Source organism: Solanum lycopersicum, chromosome 6, assembly GCF_036512215.1.
Source record: "Solanum lycopersicum chromosome 6, SLM_r2.1".
Classification (NCBI taxonomy): domain Eukaryota; kingdom Viridiplantae; phylum Streptophyta; class Magnoliopsida; order Solanales; family Solanaceae; genus Solanum; species Solanum lycopersicum.
Window position 1 is genome coordinate 45829769 of NC_090805.1, and position 27991 is coordinate 45857759.

The following is a 27991-nucleotide window of genomic DNA, read 5'->3' on the forward strand; positions in this document are numbered from 1 at the left end:
CAGTGCTGGGCTTCATTTCAACTTCGACAAGGTTGCGTCCATATTGGTTGGCCCAAAATAAGATATTTAAAGCTACTGGACATAATAGTATTCTCTTCGATTCTACAGGAATTAATATAAATTAAACCACAGATAATTGTGAGGAAATATTTTTTTAAAAAGAAAATACAGTTAATTTTCTGTAGGTTGGTAACTTTATTAATCGATTTTTTTCTTTTTAATTTATACTTTGAATAGGGAAATAATAACATTGGGAAATGAGAATAGAGTTCAATTCTGTGGAAAATATAAAGTTTTAATTCCTCGAAAAAATACAGAATGAATAAATATTAGATACAACGTGAATAGGGGGCATCAATAAAATCTGCAATTCAAATGTCAACCATATATTCTAATTACTTAATTTAATTAGAAAATAAACGTGCTATGACGTGTCAAAGTGTGCTAATTTTTCAACTTTATAAACTACAAAATATTCTCCAATTAGTTTCAATCATCGCACATCATATTCTCTGACCAAAAAGTATAGAGGATTATAAGTACAGATGAATAAGAATCTTTTTTTTTTTTTGACATTTCATATCTAAATAAACCGAAATACCAATAGGCAATAACGTATCAAAAATATAATTTTACGTATATAAGTCAATAAACTAAGATATGGACTATTTATTTAGACCTTGCAAATATTACGTACTTAATCTTATATGATTTTTTTTTATAATTAATTAACAAAGAAAGTTATATGTATATAAATATATTCTGTTGAATATTTATATATGTTTAAGATGTTAATATATAATGTAATTGAGATTTTTTGTTAAAAAATCGAATCGTATGAATATACGTAAACTTTTTTTTAAAAAAAATCATAACTATCAATTTACTATACCATAATATATTAATAATAAACTTAAAAAATCTAATTGTATCAGATAATAACATAATATTTTTAGAAATCATAATTTTCGAAAATCAAAATTTTCAAAAGATAAATACCACCCTTTCTGAATTATTTTTTAAAATTAAACAAGATAAATAAAAAAAAGAAAAAGAAAAAATAGAAAAGGAAATTGACCCCTAATAGGACAAAATACTATTTCTGGTTCAAATAATGACTTTTTTGATTTATAAAGATGTCGTTCTTTTTGTCTGTAAAAAAACAAAACAAAAAACTAAGATTTCGTTTCTGACATTCTCTTTGTGTCAGGGATATGCCACGTGTACATAATATAAATTAGATGGTCGAATGTAACGAACAAAGACCGTAACAGGTTCGGGTCAGTTTCCCGAATCCGGTTCTTGTTTCTCTTACGACTTTCTTCATCAATGGCAATGATCATCATTTTCATTGCATTTTCTTAATCCCTAAATTCTTTCCATTTTTTTCATTCAATTTACTGTCACTTTTCCCTTACTCTAAATCTTTGTCAATACAATTTTCTTCTTCATTTCTTTCAATTTCAACTGAGCTGCTTTTTTTTTTTTTTTAACAAAAACCCAGCTCCCCATTTCTGCATTGATCATCGACCGTGTTATTCCATTTGGGGGATTTTTTTTAAAAAAAATGTCGTATTGTGGGAAATTTTTGAGGATCCATTGAGACATTTTAGCGATCAATTGGTGTGCATTTGGAAAGTTAAAGGAAGGGGGTGGGAACCCAAGTTTTATTTTTTTTATTTTTTGATGCGATTGATAGAGAAACGGCGCCATTAGATGGCGCTGTTCAGACGATTCTTCTATAGGAAGCCGCCGGATCGGCTTCTAGAGATCTCTGAACGGGTCTATGGTATGTTTTTTCTCCGCCAAATTATGTTGTTTTTGACATTCCTCTGTTTTTTTGTCGCGTGTTCGATGACCTACATTTTTGCAATAACATGAATTTTTTTGGGATTTTGGTTGGAAAAGTTCATTTTTACAGAAACAGGGGAATTTCCCGGGAAAAAAGATCTCCAGCTGTTTTTGACACAAAGGCTTATATGATCATCATAGTTAGCTACATTTGGAATGTCTTATCGTTCAGTTTAACTATGAGAATTTCAAAAATTGCTTAATGAGCTAAAAATGTATATATAGTTTTTGAAACAATACTGAAAATCTGATGCTCCATCATTTTGGTAGTTTGCCTAGCTATTGTGCTCTGTTGTAGTTTTTGTATACCTTTTTTTCAGAATGCTTTGTGGCTTTCTTTGTTCGTTCTGCTTTAATATGCTTCTCTTTAAGCCGAGGGTCTATGGGAAACAACCTCTTTACTTCCCAAAATAGGGGTGAGGTTTGGGTACGCTTTACCCTTCCTAGACCCCACTTGTGATATGTTGTTGTTACCAGCTATAATGTTCTGTGACTTGGAAAGTGAACTTCATTTTACAATTTTGAGTGATATCTGTAGAGCTTACTATCTTTATTATCTTAATGGTGGATGTAACTCGGACCAATAATTCACACATTGCAGTGTTTGATTGTTGCTTCTCAACGGACGCATTGGACAAATATGAGTACAAGACATACATGGGAGGTATTGTAGCTCAGCTGCAGGATCATTATCCAGATGCTTCTTTCATGGTTTTTAATTTCAAAGAAGGAGATCACAGGAGCCAAATATCAGATATATTAACGCAGTATGATATGACTGTCATGGATTATCCTCGGAAATATGAGGGGTGTCCTGTATTGCCACTGGAGATGATCAAGCACTTCTTGCGATCCAGTGAGAGCTGGCTTTCAATCGAGGGCCAACAAAATGTACTGTTGATGCACTGTGAGAGGGGTGGGTGGCCTGTACTTGCTTTCATGCTTGCTGGTCTTCTTTTGTACAGAGAACAGTACACCGGTGAGCAGAAGACACTTGACATGGTATACAGGCAAGCTCCTAAGGAACTTCTTTATGTTTTATCACCTCTGAATCCACAGCCATCTCAGCTTAGATATCTTCACTATATCACCAGAAGAAATATTGGCTTAGATTGGCTGCCATCAGATATACCTTTTGCTTTAGATTGTATTATACTCAGGGTCCTTCCTCAATTTGATGGTGGGAGGGGCTGCCGACTGATGGTTCGTGCCTATGGTTTGGACCCTGCTTCACCAACGTCCAATAGGAGTTCTAAACTCCTCTTTTCAACTTCAAAGACAAAACATCATGGCCGCCTCTACCGACAGGTAATGCTAAGCTTCAAATGTTTGAGACTTACAGGTAATTAGCTGCAATCTGAAGTATTCTGCTGACTTACCCTCTCCAGGAAGAGTGTGCACTGGTGAAAATAGATATCCACTGTCGTGTTCAAGGAGATGTTGTTCTTGAGTGCATCCATTTGGAAGATGATCTAGTTAGGGAAGTAATGATATTCAGGGCTATGTTCCACACGGCATTTATTCGCTCAAATGTTTTGATGTTAACTCGTGATGAAGTTGATGTCCCATGGGATGCAAAAGACCAATTTTCCAGGGAGTTCAAAGCAGAGGTTTGGTATTTATTCCTCTGAACTTGGCCCTTTTTCCTTTATCCTTTAACACGAACTACAGGAGTTGAATAATGCTCATTTCTGTACCAGGTACTCTTTTCGGACGCTGATGCTCTTCCACCTATTATAACCACTGAAGCACCAGACGAGGATGATAATGCAACTGAGGGAGCTTCACCCGACGAGTTCTTTGAGGTGGAAGAGATATTCAGCAATGCTGTTGATGCACAGGATGGAAGAGGGGAATCTGATGCCCATTCAGTTCAAGACAGTATGCAGGATGATGACAACATTGAAACATGGAAAGAAGAGTTGGAGCATCATGCCTTTCAAGATTGTTCATTTGTTGAAGGTCATCGCAAACTAGAAGAAAATATGGATTCTACTCAACAAGCATCAAAAACAAATGGTTTAGGGGATAGGGACCACTTGATTAACTCCGAGGCTGTTATTTCTGATGTTTCTAGTCGCAAAGATTCAGTAGCACAAACATCGGGGGCAAATGTCATGTCACAAGGAGATAATAAGCAAGATATAGAAGGCCCCTTGAGTCAGGAGAGGCAGGGTTCACAGTTTACTGCTGATATCAATAAAGGAAAGAATGAGAAGGCACCTTCATCTCTTAAGAAACAACTAGCATCAAGCTCCAAACTTGCTGTAGATGGGATTGGACCTAAAAATAAATCTAAACAGAAAGAATCTCAGGGAACTCTGTCTCGACTAGCAAAGCCAAATGCAGTGTCTCGGTGGATCCCTTCTAATAAAGGTTCTTACACTAATTCAATGCATGTGGCATATCCAGCATCAAGGTATAAGAGTGCTCCACCAGCGCTTGCTGTTACAAAGGATTCTCAATCTGGGTTTAAATCAAAATCGCCCTCTCCTCGAGCTTCTTCAGAAGCTAAAATTCTAGCTGGAGCTGGTCGTATTCCAAAGAAACGCTCTTCATGTCCTGCATCATTAGACATGTCAACAACAGTCAAGGAGGCACCTGTTGCAATGACCTATTCATCAGAATCAGTTGAGAGTCAGGCACTTGACCTTCAGGCATCCCCTTCAAGTCCCCTACCTTCATTTCAATATCCAAGTACTTTATCACTTGAATTGCCTCCTATTCAGGAAGCAAGTACTAACATGCCAGCTTCCACAATGCTACCTGAGTCTTCACAGAAAGACCACATTATAACTGCTTCTTTGACCCACCACTCCTCCCCTCCCCCACCTCCACCCCCACCCCCACCTCCACCTTCTCAAATCCCATCACATAATCAAAATGTCAAATCCTTATCACCACCTCCACCTCCACCTCCACCAACAAATAGTTTGAGAAAGACTCAGATAGGTAGCTCTCATATTCAAAATGTCAAATCCTTTTCACCACCACCCCCACCTCCACCTCCGCCTTCCCCTCCATCATCAAATGGCTTGAGAATGGCTCATATGGGTATCTCTCATCCCCCTCCCCCTCCTCCCCCACCTTTACCACCCACATTATCTACTGTACTGAAAGTTGGTAGGGTATTGTCACCAACCCCCTCACCCACTTCTTTGCCAAATGCGGCTTGTGCAGCATCTTCCTTGGTAGCATTAACTCCACCTCCACCTTCACCTCCACATGCACCAAAGCTAGAAAGACTTAGAATATCCCCTCCACCACCACCACCTCCTCCCCCTCCTCCTCTCCCTATACCTGCAATTTACAGTGCCCCTCCACCACCTCCACCATTTGTGATTGTGCCTGGAGTTCCTTCTTCGCTAACAATGAGTGATCCACCACTTACTTCTTCACCTAAGCTACCTTCTTTACTTGGTGCTTCAGCTTCACCTCCCCCACCTCCTATGCAGGTATCTCCTCCTTCACCACCTTCACAGAATGATTCTGTTCCACCTACCTCAACTCCTTCGCGAAATGCACCTCTCCCACCTTCGCCTCCACCAAGTTCACCTCTATCTACACCTTCACTTCAATCTCCATCAAGTCCACCTCTATCTACACCTTTACCTCCACCTCCACCTCCACCTCCACCCCCACCTGTCTCAACAAATTCTCCAATGCAATTTTTGCCTCCACCTCCACCAAGAAATGATCCGGCCCCAACTCGACCCCCACCTCCACCTCCACCCCCACCCCCACCCCCACCTGTTTCAAGAAATTCTCCAATATTAATTCTGCCTCCACCTCCTCCACCCTTACTTCCTTCAAGAAATGTTTCGGCACCAACTGCCCCTCCCCCTCCTCCACCCCTTTCGTACAATACTCCACCTTCAATTCTTTGTCCTCATCCTCTTTCCACCCCATCTTCTTTATCTAGAGCACCACCACCGCCTCCTCCCCCTCCTTTGCATCTTGCACCTTTACCATCTCCTCCATTGTCAGCAGCTCCACCGCCTCCTCCTCCATTACCAGGAGCTCCACCACCACCTCCAGCTCCTCCTCCCCCACCTTGTGGCGGCACTCCAGTTCCTCAACCTCCATTTTATGGCGGCCCACCAGCTCCTCCACCTCCCCCTTACAGTGGCCCACCAGCTCCTCCACCACCCCCTTACGGTGGCCCACCAGCTCCTCCACCACCCCCTTATGGTGGCCCACCAGCTCCTCCACCACCCCCTTACGGTGGCCCACCAGCTCCTCCACCTCCTTCCTACGGTGGCCCACCAGCTCCTCCACCTCCTTCCTACGGTGGCCCACCAGCTCCTCCACCTCCCTCGGGTGGAGGTCCTCCAGCTCCTCCACCTCCCCCTGGTGGTGGAGGACCACCTCCTCCTCCTCCTCCTCCTGGTGGAGCACCACCTCCTCCACCCCCTCCTGGAGGTGGTGCACCTGGTCCACCTCCTCCACCACCTCCAGGAGGTAGAGCACCGGGTCCACCTCCCCCACCACCTCCAGGAGGTAGTGCACCTGGTCCACCTCCTCCTCCTGGAGCTCCAAGAGCACCAGGTGGTGGACCTCCCCCGCCACCACCATTTGGCGCTAAAGGACCTGGGGCAGCCGGCAGAGGACTTCCTGCGGGGAGAGCTCCAGCGCTTTCACGGTCAAGATCTAATTTAAAACCATTGCACTGGAGCAAGGTAACCAGGGCACTACAGGGAAGCCTATGGGAGGAACTGCAGAGACATGGAGGGCCTCAAATGTATGTTCCATGATTTTTTAGTTTGAAAGTGCTTATATTCAACTTAATTGAAATACTGATAACTTTTGCTCCAAATCAAGTGCACCAGAGTTTGATGTGTCAGAAATTGAGATTCTTTTCTCAGCCACCCCCAAGGCAAGTAGTGCGGGTAAAGCTGGAGCAAAGAAGAAGTCTGCTGATTCTAAGCCAGACAAGGTTCAACTGGTAATTAATACTATTCAGTGCCTTTCTTCTAGGAACCATCTGCAAAGAATCTAACAAAAAAGGACTAATATTTATTTTGTTGCTTTATTCTTGCAGTCTCTCCTGGTTCTGTAATGATTATTTATTTATTTTTCTTTGCTAGATCCTTCTTAGATGATTAACTGTAGTTTGTTTCTGTGAAAATTTGACATTAGTTATTTTGAGGAACTCTTTTTCTTTGTTTTATTTCTGTCTCACATGAATTCTTCTTTTCCTAATTTATTTTCTTTGTATTTCTTTGGTAGGTTGACCTAAGAAGGGCAAACAATACGGAGATTATGCTCACAAAGGTGAAAATGCCACTTCCAGACATGATGGTTAGTTTAGTACTTCTCTTAAATATTTTCTATTTTCTTTAATTTTCTTTTTTGAAGAAGCCTCCTTTGTTTTCACAGAAAAATAGCTCCCTGTCTGGTTGCGCATGCCCACACACACTGGAGGGGGGGGGGGTTAAGCATGCAATCTAACTGAATAAGATTGTGGGATTCTATCTCTTTGTTTAGGATAGTGAGAGTCTATATCTTCAAATTTTCTGAATTTCACGTCTTTCAGCTGACTTACAAGTCACAGACTGCACTGTGGGTATCAAATTTTAAACTGCTCACGGTTAATAGTATAAGGGGAAAGACCGATCCCTTGTCAGTGCCCTAACTCAATCATTTTCTTTCTTCCAATATCCAACTAGTTTAAACATTTCTTCGAGATCACATCATAGAATTCTAGAGGCCAAATGTATGTGTTGTAATCTAGGGGAAAAAGAATACTAGTGACAACAGGAGAGCTACCTGGTCATCTAAGCATGGATCACATAATTCAGACAATGTTTGGGTTATACAGAAAAAAAACTGATATATTTTAAATGTGTTTGGGGTGCCCAGTCAAACTACCCATCCTTATCAAGTCATAGTATAAGAGACCCTTCATTTATTTTTCCTCCTTTCCTTTAAGCTTGAAAAGAATACCCCATTACGTGTTAAGTAGGGGGAATAATTGATATAGATGGGTATTAGCTCTTAATCCAACTTATATTTGTTCATTCGAAAGAGAAAAGAAGAATTTTCTCAGGCTGTCGAAATCCTCAGCCTCGGAATGAGGTTGATATGTTAATGTGGAATCTACTTTGTTGTTAATTAGACTTCTCATTGTGGTTCAAACGGTCTAGGACCCCACACAAGATGATGAGACCTCATAGGCTTTCCTTTCTTCTATTAGTTCTCCTTCATCTTTCTACTTTTTCTTTCAACTATCTTGGTCCTTTGATATACAATGTGGCAAATTGCGGCTACATTCTCTCCTTCTTTGTCAAGGTGTACTAGAAATGTGTACAACTTGAAATCAGGGTTGAAGGAATACAGAAAATAGAATTAGAAACTTCCTTTCCTCCGTGGTTGTACATACTGGGCTCTACATAGACCTAGGTGATTCCCTTTCTCTTGAATATTCTTGCTTTGTCCCTTGATGATTTCGGTGTAGAAGTGTGAGGTTTAGAGTTCCCCAAATTTGCAAGAAAAGAAAAACTTTTAACGAATAAGAAACAGGCATGAATAAAGCAAATGCATATCAAGCATGCATATAGCATAACCAACTGGTATTAGATTGAGGCCAAGCTAATTGATTAATATTCATGCTTGTCCTCATGATGTTTTCTAGTCCTCTCTTGTAAACGCAATGACAATGGTTCTTGTTATGGCCATAGGCAGCTGCACTGGCAATGGATGAGTCAATTTTAGATGCAGATCAGGTGGAGAATCTGATAAAATTTTGTCCTACGAAAGAAGAGATGGATCTTCTTAAGGTAAAGCTTACTGATCTGAAGATCTTATCCGTCCTGACTTTGATTTCTTGTTCTTTTCTGCTCCTCTACTCCTTTCAGTCTCCTCTCTCCTTTTCTCAGTTGATATCTCTGAAAAGTTTTATACATTCTTACTTTTAAATGATTGTTTACTAATACAACTACTCAGGGTTACACTGGTGACAAGGAGCTTCTGGGGAAGTGTGAACAGGTTAGCCCATCAGTTTTATTGTACCTATCTAATCACTGCATGATGATGATCTTTGTTTTATGTCATACTTTATAAGTGCCTATCGTTTTAAAGTTTTCATCTCTCTTTACTATGATATGTTGTCATGGGTTCTCTATGAAGTTGGGATTGTTTCAGGAAACATCCAACCATATATTTTGGAACTGAATTTGGTATAAAGAAACCTTTTTTTTTTAATAAAGTTAAAGTTGTACTCTTCAGCGCTAAGGGTATGCTGGCTACCTCCAAAAAGTTACAAACTAAAACCATAATTACATTGATCCTTGGAAATCTACCAACTGTTCTACTACTTCTATACCCTCTTCTTCACACCAAAAAAAAATGTTGATGCAATTTTCTTTAACTTTCTGCATAGTGTTAGTAATATTCCCATGACACCTAAGATTTCTTTCTCTCCAAATAGCCCACCAGACACAAGCAGGTACTATAGACCACCATCTTTTTTGTGTCTTGCTTCCCCGCCCCCCCCCCCCCCCCCTCCCTCCTCTCATCCAACAGCTCAAAAGATCAGTAGTACGTTCTGGCATCACCCAGGGCTCTTGAGAAATGTTGTAGACCATGCGCCACACCTGAACAGTAACCCTACAGTGTAGGAATAAGTGGCTGTTAGTTCTTCCTTCTCATGACACAAAAAAATATCTGGAGACAATCTCGAAGCCTCTTTTCTTGAGTTTTTCCTGAGTGAGACATGCCCTTCTGGTGACCAACCAGGTGAAGCATTTCACCTTGGTTGGGGTGTTGCCCCATATTTGTTTCCATCAGAGTCATGTTTCCATCTTATACCATCTGCTTCTGAAGTAAGGCCCGTGAATTTACCCAAATTGAGTAGCAGTACAGCAGGTCCGTGAATTCACCCAATTTGGCATAAAGAAACCTTTCATAAACTAAACCTCTATTTATTCATGATTTGGGGAGAAAAGTTGGCGAACAAGGCTCGCTTAGAATTTTCCTGTGTCCACTAAGGGGATTGAATATGGTTACATATTTTACCTATTTGGTCTGGTGACCTAAGTTTCAATTTTTCCGAGATTACTTCTCATTAATGAACTAAAACATAATAAACTTGGTTGGAAGTAAACAAAGGAGTTTTCTCCATTTTGATGCTGAAATCTCCATTGTGAGTGTCAACCTGTCTGATGAAGAATCGTTTACCAAATTCAGTTTGAAACAGATGTCATACAAAGCTTATGACATAGATGAAACAAGAGCTCCTTGTGACTTCCAATATTCTGATAGAAAAATTAAGGGCCCTATCCCGTCAAAGTCTAGTATGCATCCGTGCATCCTAACGACCATTATTTGGTCCTAGCTATTTCCTCTCAACATCTGCTGGTGGTCTCTAGCCTACTACCGCATTTAAAAGTTTTTACCAACTTCTGTAAAAGCTTTCGGATATGTGATAGTAGTAGATTGTCTATGAGCGTCATAGTGAGAGGGAGGAAAGAAGAATGTGTCAATGTTGATAGCGAGTGCAGAGAATCTAAGAGGAGGTGGCAAGCAGAGAGATAATGAGCATGTTGCATGAATTGGTATTTCGATAATAATAATAATAGAAAGAACTAAGGGAAAGAGTAAAAAAAAGAAAGAAAACGGGTTCTTTGATCTAGAAAATATTTGAACAACTTTGGCAACTGGTAGAATAGAAAGGAGACCTACACAAATTTGAGGGAAGAGAAGAAAGAAGAATGGAGTTGCTTTGACATAATTTAGAACCTGCACCTCTGGTATACTGACATCCATTGACCATTGTGCTACCTTAGTATAATTGAAAGTCGTTCTTTTCCCTTGGCTAGTGAGAATAACTTAACCAGCACAGACAGCAAAGAAAATTAACAATATTAAATAATAAAGTTTGTGAAATCTAAATTGACGAGATCTCATTGACCAACTTTTAATTGCTCAGGCAGTATATGTAGTTCTGACTAAATGATGAACTTATTGAGTTCTAAAAGAATCATTAACAACGGTAGTGGCCTTCCCCTGGTGAAAGAAGATTAATTATTTTGAATTTCAATGTTTTAGAGATAACTGAGTTGAGAGGCCATGGCAGGTGACAGATATTCATGATTATGACGACTTCACCAATGTTAACACCTTCTTATGATTGAATGATTAGAGTGGTCAAAGTCCAATTTATGATGTACTCCCTTATTCCATTATCACGTTTGGGAATTCTTGTAAGAATTGTTTCTTTTCCCTGCCATTGGAGGTCTTACTATTTCAAGATTCGAGGAATAGCTGATACTTGCTTTCATTTTACAGTACCTTCTAGCTTAGATCCCATGCTTCTCCGGTGTTCCTGATTTTACCTTTGACTGTCAGTTCTTTTTGGAGTTGATGAAGGTGCCACGAGTAGAGTCGAAATTAAGAGTGTTTCTTTTCAAGATTCAGTTCAAGGCTCAGGTTTGTGTGCATCTAGATATCTTCTGTACTAAAGTAATTTCTGTGTCATCTAAATTTAGCTTCGTTTCAGGTGACAGACTTCAAGAAAAGCTTAACCACTGTGAACTCTGCATGCGGAGAGGTAATTTGCTAGGTTCTGCATATCTCTTCTTTGTTCTTTCTTTTTATCTAATTTTTAACAAAACTCAATGTGCATGTAGCAGGTCCGAAGTTCTTTAAAATTGAAGGAGATATTGAAGAAAATTTTGTTTCTTGGGAATACGTTAAATCAGGGAACTGCCAGAGGTAAGAATTCCTGTTTTTGGAATGTCTTTGTGAGCTTTACTTAACCCTTTTCTTTTTACAACCAATGATGCCCATCATGTAGGTTTTCAAAACCTTCAACACTATCAAATATAAAGTAATGGGGAAACTTTTATTCTAAATACAATAATGGATATTTTTTTAATGTTGCAACTGGTACTTAATGCTCTTTGGTTTTGGGGAAAATTCAAAACAAGAATTGCTTGTTGCTATAATGGGTAATACTTTTTTGATTAATTCAGGGGGAGTTTGGTTTCAATTTTTTATATCATTTTCTACCTAAATAAGTAGCATAAGCATTGACCCTAAGCATGTTGTTTTGTAATAAAAAATTAGTTGAGGTGGCAATATGAATCCTTTATATCCATTCTTCTCCATTTGAATCCATTTAGTTTCACGATCAGAGTGCAAGCTAAAGAAATTATGCCACATAACTAATTAGTTTGATATCCTTTGCAAATTTTTGGAAAGATGAATTAATATTCAGGATGCTTATAACTCATAGTTTTGCTCCAAAGTTAGTCAATTTTGCCATTTTGGGATCTGGAAAGCTTAGTGTAGATTCTAGTTTTGGAAATATAATCAGTGTTTTATGAGTAGAAAGACGAGTATGATTATAATTAATACTGTTTCTTGCACTAAGAACATTATGCATTATTTATGTGGCTGAATTAGTTCGATGGAACATTAGACCTGATTTCATGTTGAAGTTTGGGTCAACAAAATTTCAAGATTAAATTCCATGTAATTCTTTACTCCAGGTTCTGCCATTGGATTTAAGTTGGACAGTCTTTTGAAGCTCGCTGATACACGTGCTACGAACAACAAGATGACACTCATGCATTATCTTTGCCAGGTACTGTCCGTTTCATCTTTTCCAGAAAGTTTCTTCTGTTCACATGATTCCCCTCTGTTTGATTAATTATTTTTGAGACGGTAGAATAATTTTATGATGGGGGAGAAATCTCTTGCATGCACGTGGCATACCAAAAAGCAGAGAATCTACAATTTAATAAGATTCTCTACCAAGACACCTCAATCTTCTATACAAAATGGAATCTCATGGATGCACGAAAAGGAAATCCAATTGATAAAGTGAAATTGCTGTTACACAACAAATGAATCAGCTGATCAAGTTAGCTAGTTTTACCTTATGAGTAGTTAGTCATGCTGTTGGATTAGTTAGAAGCAGCTAGCAAGATACGATTCTTTCTCATTTCTATATAAGGCATTGTACCATTACAGATGGAACCATCAATTGAATATACAAGTACACTTTCCAATGGAATTCGATTCTTCATCTTCTATCTTTTCAACCACCATAGCTGAATAATTCTAGCTTGTCCACTAAGCTCCTGTCCAGCTGCTAAAAGCTTGGATTCCTTTGAGAATCCCTGTACTTCGGCTAACAATTGCAGATTCTTTTCTGTCCATGAGTTCATTATGGATGAAACTTCACAATAAAAGGCCACTACACTCCTTCCATCTCCCAGAATCCTAGTTGTCATGCTATAGCTTTGTTTATAGTACAATTCAACCATATTTTGGAAGGTTCCTTCTAAACCTTTGGTCCTTTAGTCCTATGAGACTCCCGTTCGTGTAACTTTTGAACCTGTTGGACTGTCATCTCTTTTTTGCTGGAAATGCTATAATTGTTAGGCATTGTGAATCTCAATGCATTATCTCCATACCACTTGAGCCCCCAAAAATTAACCCTGAACCCTTCCCCTGCCATGTATGTGACTTACTGATTTTTTCCCCAATCCTTCAAAATGTTCCTCGCAGCTAAAGAGTAGTTTATATTTTATCTTGTCCTCCATTCTCCTTTCAACAAACCCATATTTTCCCTCTGTCATCCCCATCTGTAGAGTTTTTTCTCTATCTTGACTTTGGCCATTTCCCTAACAAGGCGTTGTTAACAACCCGGACATTTTTCACCCCAAGGCTGGACGAACTCTTCGCGTCATTATAGTCTCCCAACGAATCAAGTTAAACTTCCTAGCGTCATTTTCTGAGAACCTAAAAGTTCCCCTAAAGTCATTCCAATTTACCTGTATGCTGGTTGGTTCTTGTAACAAAGACATAATGTATGTGAAAAGGCTTGATAGTATGCTTTTCATTAAAACTTCATTTCCTCATTTTGACAAATACCTTGTTTTCCATCCTGAGAGCCTCTTTTCTACTTTTTTTTTTTAATACTGGATTCCGTGTCGTTTGATCCTTGTTGGAACATCTAGGGCAAACCGATGTAGCTGCTGGGAAGAGCTCTAAGCTCAGCAATAAAACACTTGTAATAAACTGCCGATGTTCTCAACTTCACCCACTAGGATGATCCCACACTTTCTAAAGTTGATCTTGAGAGATGACACCACCTGAGTTACCACCTGTTATTGCTTTAGCCATCATTTTTCTCAATGGTTCCATTTCCAAGATGAAAACATAGGTGATAAAAAGGAATTATTAACTGATTATACTACGTGAGGTCGTCATATTAACACTACTCTGTTTTCTCAGGTTCTTGCTTCCAAGACACCAGAACTTTTAGACTTCCATGAAAGTCTTGTAAGCATGGAGGCTGCATCAAAGGTTATCTATCTACCTCTCTTTCTGCTGATACTTCTTTAATTTATCCAGATTAATTAGAAATTAGTTTATCCTTGCAGATTCAATTGAAGTCTTTGGCAGAAGAAATGCAAGCAATCATCAAGGGGCTGGAAAAAGTTAAGAAGGAACTAGAGTCATCTGTGAATGATGGCCCGGTGTCTGAAATCTTTTGCAAGGTAAGACGGTTCTTTTAAATCTTTCATAAACTATGCCTCAGTTTTATCTGTTCACATTTTTTAGTGCCCTACACATTAGGAGTGTTGAAATACTGCATTTTAGGACTTCCTAGTTTTCTCCCTCTTCTTGTAGAATTGAAAATTGGATCAGAAAGTCCTTTTTCTGTTGCAAATTTTCCTTTACCAAGAACAGCCACATTTAAGGTATTAATCTTTCATGTTTGCTTCCCCCTCCTCCGCTCTCTCTCTCTCTCTCTAGAAGGTCCATTTTTTAACCTTAAAGCAGATCAAGCTTTAATGAACAGTTGGCACTAGAATTTCATCAAACTTTAAGCAAATCAAGTCCATATAGAGCTCATATATATATGTATATATATATGTATATGCTAAGCGATTAATTTTGAATACAGGCAATCTAACTTTAAGCAAATCCAGTCGACCTTTTATGTGATATGTGAGAGTTTTCATTGGTGAAAGTGAAAATTGGTAAGTGCCACACATTGGAGGAGGGATGAGTTGTTTGTCTCATTATACGGTCTTGAGCAATTCTCACCTCATGAACTAGCTTTTGGTTGAGTTAGGCCCATGGTCCATTTTCTTCACAAATGCCTTGGTCTCCCTTTTAAGTGTATCATTTATACAATTATTTACCTATGATAGTTGATAAAATTAAGCAAAGCTTTATGTCTCGATCAGTCCCTAATGGTTTGACAGTAACAGGAGGATGAAAGTTGCTGTTAGTGAGTAATTTTTCTTATCTGTCTTAACTGACGTATCTCCCCTCTTCCGAAAAAAGAGGGTAACAGTTTTCTGGAGTAGTAAAGTACTGCTGTTTGCATTTGGATAGGAGATAACAAGGAACTGTGATTGTCATTTTTTTCTACTATTTAATTGATTGATAGAATAGTCTTTTAGCTTGCAGCTGAATTTTGATGGACTAGCACTATTTGACTCTCATGTAGTTGTATATCTTTACCTTTTATCATTTTCTACTTTGTTTCCTTAATTCGGTAATTCATTTAACATAAGAGTTGATAGGACTCATTACCATGCGGCTATTAAGTTGCAATCATTTCGTAACAAACTAGTATAATCTGCGCCATCTTTGGTCCTTATAAGTTTGATTTTCTACGTCTGGTAAACCAGACCTTAAAGGAATTCATTGGTGCATCTGAAGCAGAGGTGGGATCTCTCCGGGATTTGTATTCTGTGGCGGTAATTTCCTTTGCATTTAGTTACCTCTTTGTTGTATTATGTTACAGCATCAATTTCTATGGTGTCAATGATATGTTTTATGGTTGTACTTGATGCACAGGGCAGAAATGCAGATGCACTTGCGCTATATTTTAATGAGGATCCCGCCAAATGTCCATTTGAACAAGGTATCATTTGTACAAAATATTTTATCCCCCATTGGCCTTCTGGTGACAAAATTGAGCTGATGAAAGTGGTTCTATAGAGTTGTGAACATTACATTGTTGCCTTTGATGTCCTTCAGAGTTATACTACCAAATATGATAACATAGTAATAGGTTTATTACAGCACGCGACTGCTAATTGTCGAGGAAATATAAACCTTTTCATAATATACTCCGCTTGTTTCAGAGGAAGATAATGTTAGATTCAATTAAGACTATGCCAGATATGGATCTGCCAACAAGATTTCTAAGTTATCAGACTCGATTGATCTAGCATATGTGGAGAAGTTTCCTAGTAGAGGTTTACATTGTCTAGGGCAGTGCCAAACCATTTGGGGTATAGCTGTGTATGGAGCTCAAACTGTCCTTTCTAGTTAAAGAAAAAAAAAGAGATAACACTAATCAAATCAGCATTTGACTAGTTTGCACCACCTGGTATTTAAGTTACATGCAAAGAATTTACTAGAGAAATTCTGAATTTATGTTGGCATTGAATTTTATTCAATCCGGTTTATTCCATATATGATTCATTTATGCATCGTTATTCTCATTTCTGTGCTAGTGCTTTTGAAGGTTTGACTCCTAATTGTTTGTTGTGTGGTATCTGTTTCATACACTGCAGTCACTGCAACCCTCTTAAATTTTGTGAGGTTATTCCGGAAAGCCCACGAGGAGAACTTGAAGCAGGCTGAACAAGACAAGAAGAAAGTTCAGAAGGAAGCCGAAATGGAGAATGCAGAAAAGAAGCAGCTTAAAAAAGAAGGGTGAGAACTGAATGGGGATGATTCATGCTTCAGGGAATTTTTGGAGTCATGTGGCCTCTGTCTGTTGGTTATCTAAGGACATTGGTATTAAGTCAAACCAGAAGCCTCCAATATCGATCTATCGGTTTTGGCTTTCTCTGGGCTCAAGAAAGAACGTCGAACATTAAAGCTCGTGAACCTGGAAATAGCAGAAGTGCTTTGCAGAGGGAAACTGAAAAGGACACATTCTTGTCTGGGCTCTTGGAGTGCTTTGCAGAGAGAAGCTCAAGAAAACACACTGTTGTCTGAGCTCTTGGATGATGCAAGGAACCCGTTGGTCCAAAAATCGATCGCCTGGATTTTTGTTATTGACGGGTGATCATGACTGCCGTCCGTCCTGGAGCGTGTGCTGCATGATTAAACAGAGAAATGCATCTAAAGAATGTAAATTTGGCTATGCATTTGTTGAACCAACACGATGGAGTCGTTGTCGGCGAGTTCACCTTGATGGAGATTATGCCATGCAAAATGTGAATTTGGAAGTGTAACATGAATAGTTTGTACAAAGCTCAACTAACCCCTGTATTTAGATCTCTAGTTCAATCTTTTCATTGTAACATAGAAACGGGTTCCTTGTCAGGGGAATCCAACACGGAAAGTTGTACAGAAAGCATAGAAGAGGATAGAAATAGGTATTTTTAGCAATAGCAGTGTAACAAAATGTAGGCTGTAGGGTTAGTTTCCCACCTTCCTTAGAATCAAATTTTGGAAAATAATATGATATCTTCATTCATTGATCTTGAAATCTTGTTATTTTTCATACTTGGACATCCACGTTTTACTCAAGAACACCTTGTAATCTTTTGATGATCTACTGTTTTGAGTTTCCAATATTTGGAAGGAAATTTGCCACTTTGTTGATCTTCATGTATATGTGTAAAACTTGCAGCCTTACCCTATCTCTTAGTGAGTTTTCTTGAGATCATAATTATACTACAATAAACCGAAGAATTGCTTCCTGTCTTTCATGTTTGAAGCTATATTTACTCCTGTAGGAACCTATATTTGGACGAATTCATATGACAAATGAATAATACATGATACAGAATCAGTTGAATTACTCAGTAAACTCAAGAAAGCTCCTCTAAGTTCTTTATCAACAGTACTGTATGGTGATCTCTGTCTTCAATCTCAATTTGATAAGGAAAACATCCTTCTTCATCCATCTGGCAGCTCTTTTTACAGCATTCGAAGAAAAGACAGCTAGAAATGGTGTCAAGAACCAGAAGAATGGCATACAAATAAGCAATGAACATTCCTTCCAAAGCAATAGCAGAAAAGCCTGTTCTTTTATGATGATAAGATTTGACAATTCTGTATTGGTATAGAACTTCAACTGCAGCAAAGGCCAAGTTGAAAATCACGGCTAACGATAATGCTGTTGCATTTTTCCCTTTGATTAAAAAACAAGCCTTGAGAATTGCCATATACCCTCCTATGTTCTCCAGTCCTGATAATACCAGTGCCAAGTTGCAGATGATCAAAGTGCTGGCTGAAATGATTGAACAAATTATTGCTCCTGTTGCTGAAATAAAGAGGATGGGGCTTGGAGATGAAAGGTTAAATCCGTAATTAAAAATATTGAAGGTGAAAAATAGGAGAGTAAAACAAGTTGCATTTGCTGAGATGATGACTATTGTGTTGCAAAGTTGAGTGAGAAGAAGGGAACTGTAGAGTGAACAAAAAGAAAAAAATGCAGGTTTCTTGAATGATTTCTGATCACTGAGAGCTTCAATCACGGATGCCTTTGCGAAAAGGAGAGAGGTAAGGGTGAAAGGAAATGCAAGAAAAGAGATTGCAAAGGTCTGAGAAAGCTTGGAATTCAAAAGGGTGAAGAGTTTTGAAGAGGATGGTAATCCCACTGCATCAAATAGAGAATGCAGGTGATCGTGGATTGCTAGGAGGAAACATGTAGAGGGGACGAATGCTTGTAGCAGAAGAACCGAGGCAGCAAAAGGGAACGCGAGGACTGCTGCTATTGTAGTGTAAAACTGGTAATTTTGCAGAAAGATAAAGATTGATCTTCTGATAATCTTGCCAGACCCCTGCATTGGAACAGATGAATAGTCTTTCATATTGGTATATTTGAGGCATAGGAGTTGGCAATGATGTTTCCTCCTCTATTTCAGAAGCAAAAAAGATATTTCTTTGCAGATAAGCCAACAACTAATTGCTGGTGCCGTGGAGTTGTTTCTGTTTTGTTTTGTTTGGGCTCATTGTTAGTTTTGTCCTTGTGATATCCAAAATATATCAAGTATTAGTTGGCTTAACTTTGTATTTAACAAGACAGACTATGGTGGGGGTGGGGGGAGGTTGGTGTAAAGAAGGCACATTACCAAAGACGTGAAAAAATAGATAACATGATTAACAATGAGAACCCTAGCAATGTTTTTGGCTTTTCTCTTGTTGCTTGCTGATGGAAAAGATAGACCCTTTTAGATGGCTTGGAATATACTTCAATGTACAATGAAACCAATTATTTATATAAGAATCATTTAACGTGCCTTCATACGCTGATTTCATTCTTGCATATATAAATCAGTAAATTGCATCTTATTTCTCCTGCTAATAGTTTATTCTATGTTGTTATTACGATATTTTAAAAATAGTTACTAACCATTTGTTTGGTAACGCCAACTGCTGAATAACATGTTGCATTATGAACTTAATCATTACAACAAAGTGTCAGAAGATTACTATATGATCAGTCTATTACATTTAATTTCATATGGTAAACTTCATGAAACTTCCCTCAGGGGGAATGTCACAGTGATCTCGTTACTTTTTTGCACTGTCAAAGTGCATTGTGGCTCTACTTCCCTCGTTCGAACATGGATCTAACAACTTTTACTTCCAGGGACATAACATAACATGGCAAAACCATAGTACCTGCCACACATGAGATCTCATGTCCAGGGTGCTCTCAAGAGTATCCACTTAAAGCTCAAAATCACAGGAATGAAAGCGATAGGGAGCAGGTCAATCTCATTGCACCCCGATGCTGCATGTAGATCGCAGGTGCCTTTGATTGGCAGCTGAAAGCAAGCTTGTGCCATTTGTGAGCATGTAGATCAAGGCGTTATTCTGCATTCATCCATGAGCTATAGTACATCTCCGTCCCAGGGAATTCTGATAATACAAGAGAACTATCACAAAGTTGCAATCAACTGACATGTTCACAGATCATCCTCGTGTGAAGAATCCACATATTCTATTTGTACTTCCTCTTCTTCAACATCGTCATTGCCTGCTGAAGAAGGCTGCCCATTGACATCTACATTCACACCATTGACCTTCCTTACAAACTGTCCCCTCAAACGCGGTCTCTGCTCTGCTACTTGCTTCCGGTTAATATACCTAATCTTCTTGTCAAAACATCTTTCCTTTCTCTTTTGTCTGAACTTCATCAAAGCTGTCTCTCTAAGATCAACTTTGCTCACCTTGATTTCGGCAGAAGATGAACTGCCAAACGAATGCCATGGATGTGCTGCTGGCAATTGACCTGGTTGTAAGCACATGCCGATCGGGTAGAAAGGATATGATGATATTCCATGCATATGAGGATATTGCGGCATATAATTGTATTGAGGCAACATAGCTGAATTAGCATGATTATGGAGATGTTGCAGGCTCTCGTGATATATTTGAGTTGACGGCATCATGACTTGATTCATTACTCCTGAAATATAATAGGGATAAGGAGTTTGTGCATGAAAACTGGAAACATCATGCTGAGCCTCATTTTTGAGATGCATATGCACCTGAGAGAATTCCTCCATTTTTGAGTTCCAGTGGTGTGGAAATTCCTGTGATAAAGGGGGAGTACATGACCTCTCGATAGTAAAAGACGTTGGAATATTGTCATAGCCATCACCTTGCAAGTGACTTTCTACATCTCCAGTGACTTGTATGTTCGAATCAATGTGTTCATGTCCTCCCAATGAAGTGTTTTCTTCAATCCCCAATTGCTGAGGCACACTTCCACGGATAGAGGTTGGGCTTTGGCCAGTGCTTTTCGGCAAGCTTGACTTGACATATGTAGAAAAGGCGGAAGACTCACCTATCCTCAATTCACTCTTCTTAGGAAATAGTGAAATTTCTCCTGTTAAACATATGCATATGTCAGTTGAAACTCATTTGAAGATATAGAAAAGTTGCATCTCTCAGAAAGTATTCATCTTTAAGCATGTAAAGCAAGACATATCACCTAGTAATCAATTTTAGAACCTGTTAATTAACTGACACAAGAATTTAGTTTCACGTGATTATAATCCAAATAAAACAAGAACACACGGAACAGAGAGACTACCATCAAGTTGCTTACAACACTTCACTATGTACAGGCATTTCTACATCAGTAAACAAGAACTTCATAACTGCTCTAATATGCTTCACATGGAGCACATCGAGTACTTTTGATTTTGCATGTATATATGCCAAATCTACATGCAACATAAAGCTTACTTCTGCTTTCTTATTCATGCTTAGCTTCCTTAGGAATGCCTTGTAACTTCTAAATAGTATAAACAATGAAAGTTCAAATGCAGAAGCAACAGGGAAAATACTCAAAGTTCCTAGAAACTTAGATAACAGTCAAAAGAAAATCTCACTCACCACCACTTCCAACAAGCTGAATACTCATTACTTATTACTACTTTTTTTTCCTTCAAATATACTGTTGCATTCTCTATCTTATAGGGTCGAGTAAACATGACAAAGTGGAAGATAAGATTATATTATCCAAATGCAATAATGTCCTTTTCAGTGATAATGATTTACTTATTTGTTTTCTGGATGAAGATTGTCCTCATCTTCATCAACTAACGACATGTAGTTTTAGATAAATACTTCCATTAAGAGTTTCAAAATCATGTGAACCACTGACCTGTGCTTTGATCATCAGTTCCTGGTGCATTAGGCGGATGTTCAAATGGAACTACAACCGCAGTCTCTATGGGAGCAGCATCAGTTGAAGCATTAGACTGAAAACATAGAAATGACAGATAATAAACGCACAAGAGACACATGTTAGTTCAACAATGTTTGATAAGAAGCAACTTTTGCCAAAGAACATTTGTCATCTGTAGCTACAGAACATGATCTGTCACTAATACATTTTGGACTAAGGAGCACTTGGAGATTGCTGCTCAAAATAGAATGTACTATCCAGGTATTGGGACAATAGAACTGCAAATTACAGCAATTTATACAAAAGGTGCATTTATTATCTGTAGCTACAAAACATAACTTCTCACTAGTATAACTCAAGGAGAGCCTGGTGCTGCTACCAATAAAAGGTACCACCCATGTGTTGGGATATCAGAATCGCAAGTTACTGCAATTTGTATTAGAAGTCTTAAGTTTTTTTTTTTCTGATAATAAGTCTTTGAGTACTATCCACAAACACCTCAGAACATTCATTTTTAATGAAAATTCCCTCACCGGCTAACCCTATTATAAGAACGTACGACTAGCAATGAAATATGAACCGGCTGAATTCAGTAAAGGTCAACAAATTTTCTCAGTTAATATAGAGGAAAAAGCAGTGTGTCCAACCTGTAGATTGCAGGTATTAATATGTTAACAGTTAACACCATCCCCCTCTAGGAAAGTCACAAAAAAAAAGTCATACTACCACTTCATATATGATTTCAGCTCAAGTTTCAACTCTCAGGTCTTAAGTGCCGAAGCTTGCACTTTGAGGTTTCTAACACCAAGGGATTGGGGGGCAGCTACGTTGGTGAGCACCCTGCCTTCCACATTGTAGGTGGAGGATTCAAATCCCATTATTAGAGTCGAAACCTCCCCCCCCCCCCTCCCCTTTCCCTCTCCTCCCTGATGTAATAAGGAACTACCAAAAAGCCAAATTTTAAGATCCCGAAAGAACAAGTCATGAGATAGCATTCATCAATGATATTAGCAACTTAAATTTTGGTGATTACATGAATGTGCTAGAAACGCTTTCAAAAGTAACTTCAAAAGAACTTGCTTTTCCACCTTGCATCTTGCTTCTTCTTGCAGCATAGTAGAGGGACATATTTCTGGATTAACACACTTCCATGACTTATCATCGGTATCATCCGAGAAAAGAGTAGTGCTATTTGTGTTGGGATCACTGGGCTCTGATACGACCAGATTAAAGTCATAATTTATGATGTTCTTCTCTACTAGTCCGAGCTGTACACGAAACAGAGAAATATAAAATGATTATTGTGGAGATGTTGACATAGAATATTTGAAGAACACCAACATCAAAAAGTGGTACAAGGAGAACTTCCTTCACATGCAGCCTAAATAACACAAAAATAAACAACAAAAATTGGGTGAGGGTTCAAACACTGTTTCCATTCATATTAGAACAAGTAACAATAAATATATTTAGACCGATGAGAGAAAAGATATTCATCAAAGATTTGTTTATACTAGTCTCTGTCATGCTTCCCTGCCTTAAATTTCCAGATATCCTTGCTATAAATAAATATTTCAAGTAAAAATAAAAAGATATTGAAAAGCAAACAATAAAACAGAGAAAAGATTAAGTGATTGAATAAGTACGTGCCATTCTCCTTCTTCTCCACATGTGTGTCCACAAGTTCAATAGCTCATTAGTTCTGAGAGGCTTTACCAGGTAGTCAGCGGCTCCAAATTTCAGGCACTTAATAACAATAGAGACTTCATCTTGCGATGACATCACTACAAAAAGAAAATGAAACAGTATCTTTGACCACACTCATAAGTACATTTCACTGGAATGTGCAATTTACAGAAACTTAAGCTTACTGATCACTGGAATGTGTCGCAACTGCTTATCCCTCATAATGTGCTTCAACATCTTAAATCCTTTAGACATAGGAAGGTCAACTTCTGAAAGGATGAGATCGATATGAGGTCCTTCTGCATTCAATGCATCAATCACCTGTCTGGGTGACCTCACTGATATCACTGCAATGCAACAATCATCACAATTAGTCGTAGGCTCATTAAAAAGCTGAGTCTAGTACTACTGTGTAGCAAGCAACTGAAGATTGAACTAACATCAGAAAACAAGAGTAACTTACTAACATCAACTCCTCTCAGCCGCCCCTAATCCCCAATTTTCCCCCCTTAAGGTTTTCTTCCATTATACGTTTTTCATTTTTTCTCCTTCATGCATTTTTTCTATTGTTTTTCTCCGGGTTTTGGGAGGGAAGGGGAGGAGAAGAACTCTGGATATTGAACCTCTAACAAGTTGCAAAACTAAACTTCCCCCATATTCAAACAAAAATCTAGAGTAAAGACCTTGAAAACCAAGGTTCATATCCCAACAAAGGTGACACAAGGTGAATTTTTCTCATCTGCCTAGCAACCTAGCTACTTGCTTTGCTGATAAGAGGTGATCAGTTAGCATAGACACATCGTTATCAAGATAAACAAATAAAATAAAACTCCGCAATAAGTTAAAGATGAGAATCTTCTATTGCTATCATAATGGATCATAGGTTATTCAAAAACGAATAGAATTTGTGGGAGAACTACAACGGTTTGTGAAGCTTACTGTGCTCTAAAACATGACTCGTCCCAGAAAGATATTATTTGAGAATTTTAAGTATATCCTTTAGAAATTGTCTCTATGCAATGTGTAAACAATAAGTCCCAAAATGCACCACATTCCTGTGTTGACGACCCATCGGATTCGAATAGAAAGAACACTTATTCCCCCTAAAATGACAAAAGACAGGCCGATAGGAGAAGTAACAAAATACATGGAAATCAATCTCATGCTTCAAACTTTTTTTTTTTTTTGATAATTATCTCATGCTTCAAACTTAAATTCAAGTCAAAGAAATCACACTCTGAAGAGCGCCTAAGGTGCTTAAAACTCTCTGACCCCCGAAATTGAAGTATCCTACTTTCACACAATTCACAGGGGGCTATTTGTCAAACAAAAGATGCATTAACAAAAGAAGGCAAGCTCAAGCAAATGATATCAATTAGCAATCTGAATTTTATCATATAAAAACCAATTCAGAAACTACAAACACCAGAATGTGAATTAATCATAAGAATTGGATATTACCTTGATAAGAACATTTGCACAAGAGAGTAAAAACTTCCTCCGAGCTTTTGGCATCGCTATCACACAGCAAAATCCTAACTTTACTCCTGTCAATAAACCCATCCCCTGTCCTCACAGTCTCATTCTTCTCCATAACCATTACACAAAAAAAAATAAAAATTAGGGTTCTAATACAACCCTAGCTCTCCCAAAACTGTTATTGAAGAACTTCCATTACTATTACTTCCCGCTCCACTACAGGGATCAAAAAACTACAATAATTAAAGTTATGGCTGTCAGTTCAGCACAGCATCATCTTGCTGATCACGTAGTCATCCAATCCAATTCATTTAGCAACAGACGGTTACACTGAGCACGGTACAACAAGAAAGCAGAGCAATCAATCTAGAAACTTCGGCCATTTCTGTTTCACCAAGTCAGCCGCCGACCGATATATACCGGTCGGAACTCGGAATCACCAATCAAAATATAAACGTAATATATCCCCGTTGACGGACTGGTCGGCGCACGTTAGCAAAATCGGTGCACGGTAGCGATGTAATTTTTCTGCCACTCAGTGAGTTCTCGTATCTTATTAAATTAAAGAATTAACAAAAAGTCCATGCAGACAGCTGAGTCGGTCAGAAAAAAGATTAGTCTTTTTGGTAGAATTTGGTGTCGTCTGGCTAATAGCATTAATTGTAAAAATGATGTTTCCGTGTGAAAAAAGAACTTTAAGAGTTACGATATAAGATAGCACTTTGATTATTGGGAAAGGGTTTAAAATTATTCCTTAATTGGTTGATTTTAACTTTATCGTTATTTTTACTTCTGTCATTAATAAACTCAATAAATATATTTTTGGAAAAATTACATGAATAAATATATTTTTAAAAATAATTACTGATTTTTAGCGATATTTTTTTGTTTATTACCATTTATAACAATATTGTGATAAATCTGTAATATGTATTAAAAGTAATTATGTATGCAATATATTTGAATTATAATTGTTTTTGAAATATATTATGTTTGTTTGGTAAAAAATTATCACATTGTATTATGAGTATATTAAAATGTGTGATAAATGTATTGTCCTATCATTAAAACTTGTATTATATTTGAAGAATAAATTTATCTTTATAATATATATTAAACTTGTTTAAACTTGATATTTGCCACAAATTATCATCTTCAAAATTTTAAGAATGATACAGTCTTCTTATGTGACTCAAGAATCTGTCAACTCCTTTAAATTTGTATCCAAATTGGGGTTTTTGCGTTTGATAACTCAATAAGAGCAGCTATACTGTAGATCTGTATTTAATTTGGGCTCTTTTTGTTTTTGATCCATGAGAAGAAGCCATCACTGTCCTGTATTTAGTTTGAATAGTCGTAAAAATTATAGTTTTTTAAGCATTAGAAGAGTTATTCTTCAGTTCATTGGGGGAAAAAAATTTCATTTGTGTGTTTACCTCTGTCGATGTTAATTGTGAAGTTGGGTTGAGAGAAGATGGGATGTTAGCAAGAATGAAGTAGTAGTACCCATCAATGGTGTCGAATCAGAATGTCCAAAAAAACTACTAATTTTGATGAGTCATGCTACTGATGTGGTCATAGGACAGTTGTTAAAGCCTTGACAACTTTCAACAAACAATTTGAAGTCTTTTTGATTGCTTTTAATAGACAGTGTACGATTTATGTGTTAGCTATAATAAATATTGTGTGTTCTTTGGGTACTTAACCAAGAACATTGAGAAAAAGGGTGAGAACACTGAGATGAAGATGATTGGAAATGGGTTAATTTGTGATGGGTTTTGTTTAGTTTAGTGGGTCGGTCTTAGTTTGGGTTAAATTTCTTTTTGGATAGTTTCAATAAAAATCGGATAATTTCAACTGATTTGGGGGTTTCCGTTCAAGAAGGGGTATATTTGTTGAGTTTATTAACGATGGACTTTTAACGGCAGAGACAAAATCAACCAATAAAATAAAATTAAAAAGTAATTTTAACCCTTTTCCCTTAATTATTTATATGGCGATAAATTATTTTATTTAAAACAATATATATTTTTTAAAAATTAAATTAATTTTAATTAGAAAGGAAAAATAATGGCACTTTTGAGCTACAATAGTGAAAAGAAGAGTTGATTTATGTGTAGCCGACACGTAAGCGGCAACAAATATCTATGTGTTTTCTCTCATTGGTTTAATTTTGTTGGGAAAAAAATTAAAAAACCGTCCTTTTTGCCTTTTATTGACACGTCTCCCCCACTTACTTTTTCCAACTGTCACATATCAAACATGTGTTTCTTATAAAATAAAAATTTTAAGTATATATTATGCATATATTGATATTGGCATAAACATGATTGTTATTTTCTGATGGAAACAAAATTAAATATTTTTGTATAGTCACATGTATAAACAAGTCAGCTATGTTTAAAATCTTTTTGGATTTATAAAAAATCATGAATTTATATAACATATTCCTCTCTCAATTAGTTTTACTAAGAGATAGTAATAGCTAGGCTAGTTGCTGTTGTATCATGTCACTTACCTAATGACGAGCTTAATTAGGAAATTTCTCTTTTCTCCGGGGGAATCAATTAAGTTAATCATGTATTAATTATGCAGATATTCTATAAATAATACAGAAAAGGGAAAAAGTGAATCAATATTATCGCACTTAACATATCGTGATGGGAGTATCATACCTAATCTAATACTAATCAATCTGAAATTCAAAGAAACACAATATAATCAACTGATCTAAAGCAAACGTATCTATGCAAAATCATTCACTTACTTTACTTCTAATGTTGTGGACACTGGTGATGAAAACTTTTGAGGATTGACTTTATGATCACTGATGATCAAAATTAGAAATATTTAGACGAAGATTCTGATTAGCAAAAACATGTGTATGTACTTTTCCATGCACAAACTGCATTATAAGATGATGGATGTTATAAGCACAACATTATCAAACTATATACATATGCAATAATGTTTCAATTTCATCATGTTGTTGGTTATATGAATCTTCACTTGACCATGTCCTTACATTTAAACTAGCAACAGCACACAAGAAAAGAACAAGTAGAAGCAAAATCATTTACGTTTTTATTAAGCACCCAAGGACGAGATCCGGTGGTTAATGAAGTTGATTAAGAACTCTAAGGTTCAAAACATTAGGTGACTTAGATACATACCTATTGCTAGTTGGAGGTGACACTTGTTGAAATTAGTTAAAACGGTTATCAAAAAAGAAAAAAAAATCATTTCTAGTTTGTAACAAAATGATATTAAGCAAAATCACTTGTACAGATATGAATAAAGAGAGAACTTAACTTATTTTAGATGATCATGTTA

General features: G+C 37.5%; 3 protein-coding genes across 12 annotated transcripts; 1 reads left to right on the forward strand and 2 right to left on the reverse strand.

The window, feature by feature from the left end:
- The first annotated feature begins 1151 nt into the window (after positions 1–1151).
- On the forward strand, positions 1152–17429 carry LOC101259758 (formin-like protein 20). 10 transcript variants are annotated; one of them, XR_011221817.1, is made up of 17 exons: positions 1152–1789; positions 2453–3159; positions 3240–3461; positions 3552–6592; positions 6673–6796; positions 7081–7152; positions 8532–8630; positions 8797–8838; positions 11140–11280; positions 11351–11401; positions 11484–11565; positions 12345–12439; positions 14098–14169; positions 14247–14363; positions 15510–15578; positions 15679–15745; positions 16404–17329. XR_011221817.1 is itself a non-coding variant. In XM_026031651.2 (17 exons), the coding sequence occupies exons 1-16, from the start codon at positions 1717–1719 to the stop codon at positions 15711–15713; spliced, it is 4980 nt and encodes a 1659-aa protein (XP_025887436.1). In that variant the 5' UTR covers positions 1153–1716; the 3' UTR covers positions 15714–15745; positions 16404–16527. The 10 variants fall into 10 exon arrangements, 6 of the variants coding, with proteins under 6 accessions (XP_025887436.1, XP_025887434.1, XP_025887435.1 ...); XM_026031651.2 differs by having other exon boundaries at positions 1153–1789; positions 11200–11280; positions 11481–11565; positions 15684–15745; positions 16404–16527; XM_026031649.2 differs by having other exon boundaries at positions 1154–1789; positions 11200–11280; positions 11481–11565; positions 16404–17429.
- On the reverse strand, positions 17082–18659 carry LOC101259449 (uncharacterized). The gene has a single exon (XM_004242128.4). It carries the CDS (start codon positions 18657–18659, stop codon positions 17655–17657), a length of 1005 nt encoding a protein of 334 aa, XP_004242176.1. The 3' UTR covers positions 17082–17654.
- A 544-nt stretch (positions 18660–19203) lies between these two features.
- LOC101259163 (two-component response regulator-like APRR1) lies at positions 19204–27891 on the reverse strand. Its single transcript, XM_004242127.5, has 6 exons — positions 24641–27891; positions 23365–23526; positions 23144–23277; positions 22582–22761; positions 21470–21566; positions 19204–20686 (listed from the first exon to the last, which is right to left on the reverse strand). Exons 1-6 carry the CDS (start codon positions 24777–24779, stop codon positions 19761–19763), a joined length of 1638 nt encoding a protein of 545 aa, XP_004242175.1. The 5' UTR covers positions 24780–27891; the 3' UTR covers positions 19204–19760.
- Positions 27892–27991: the final 100 nt, after the last annotated feature.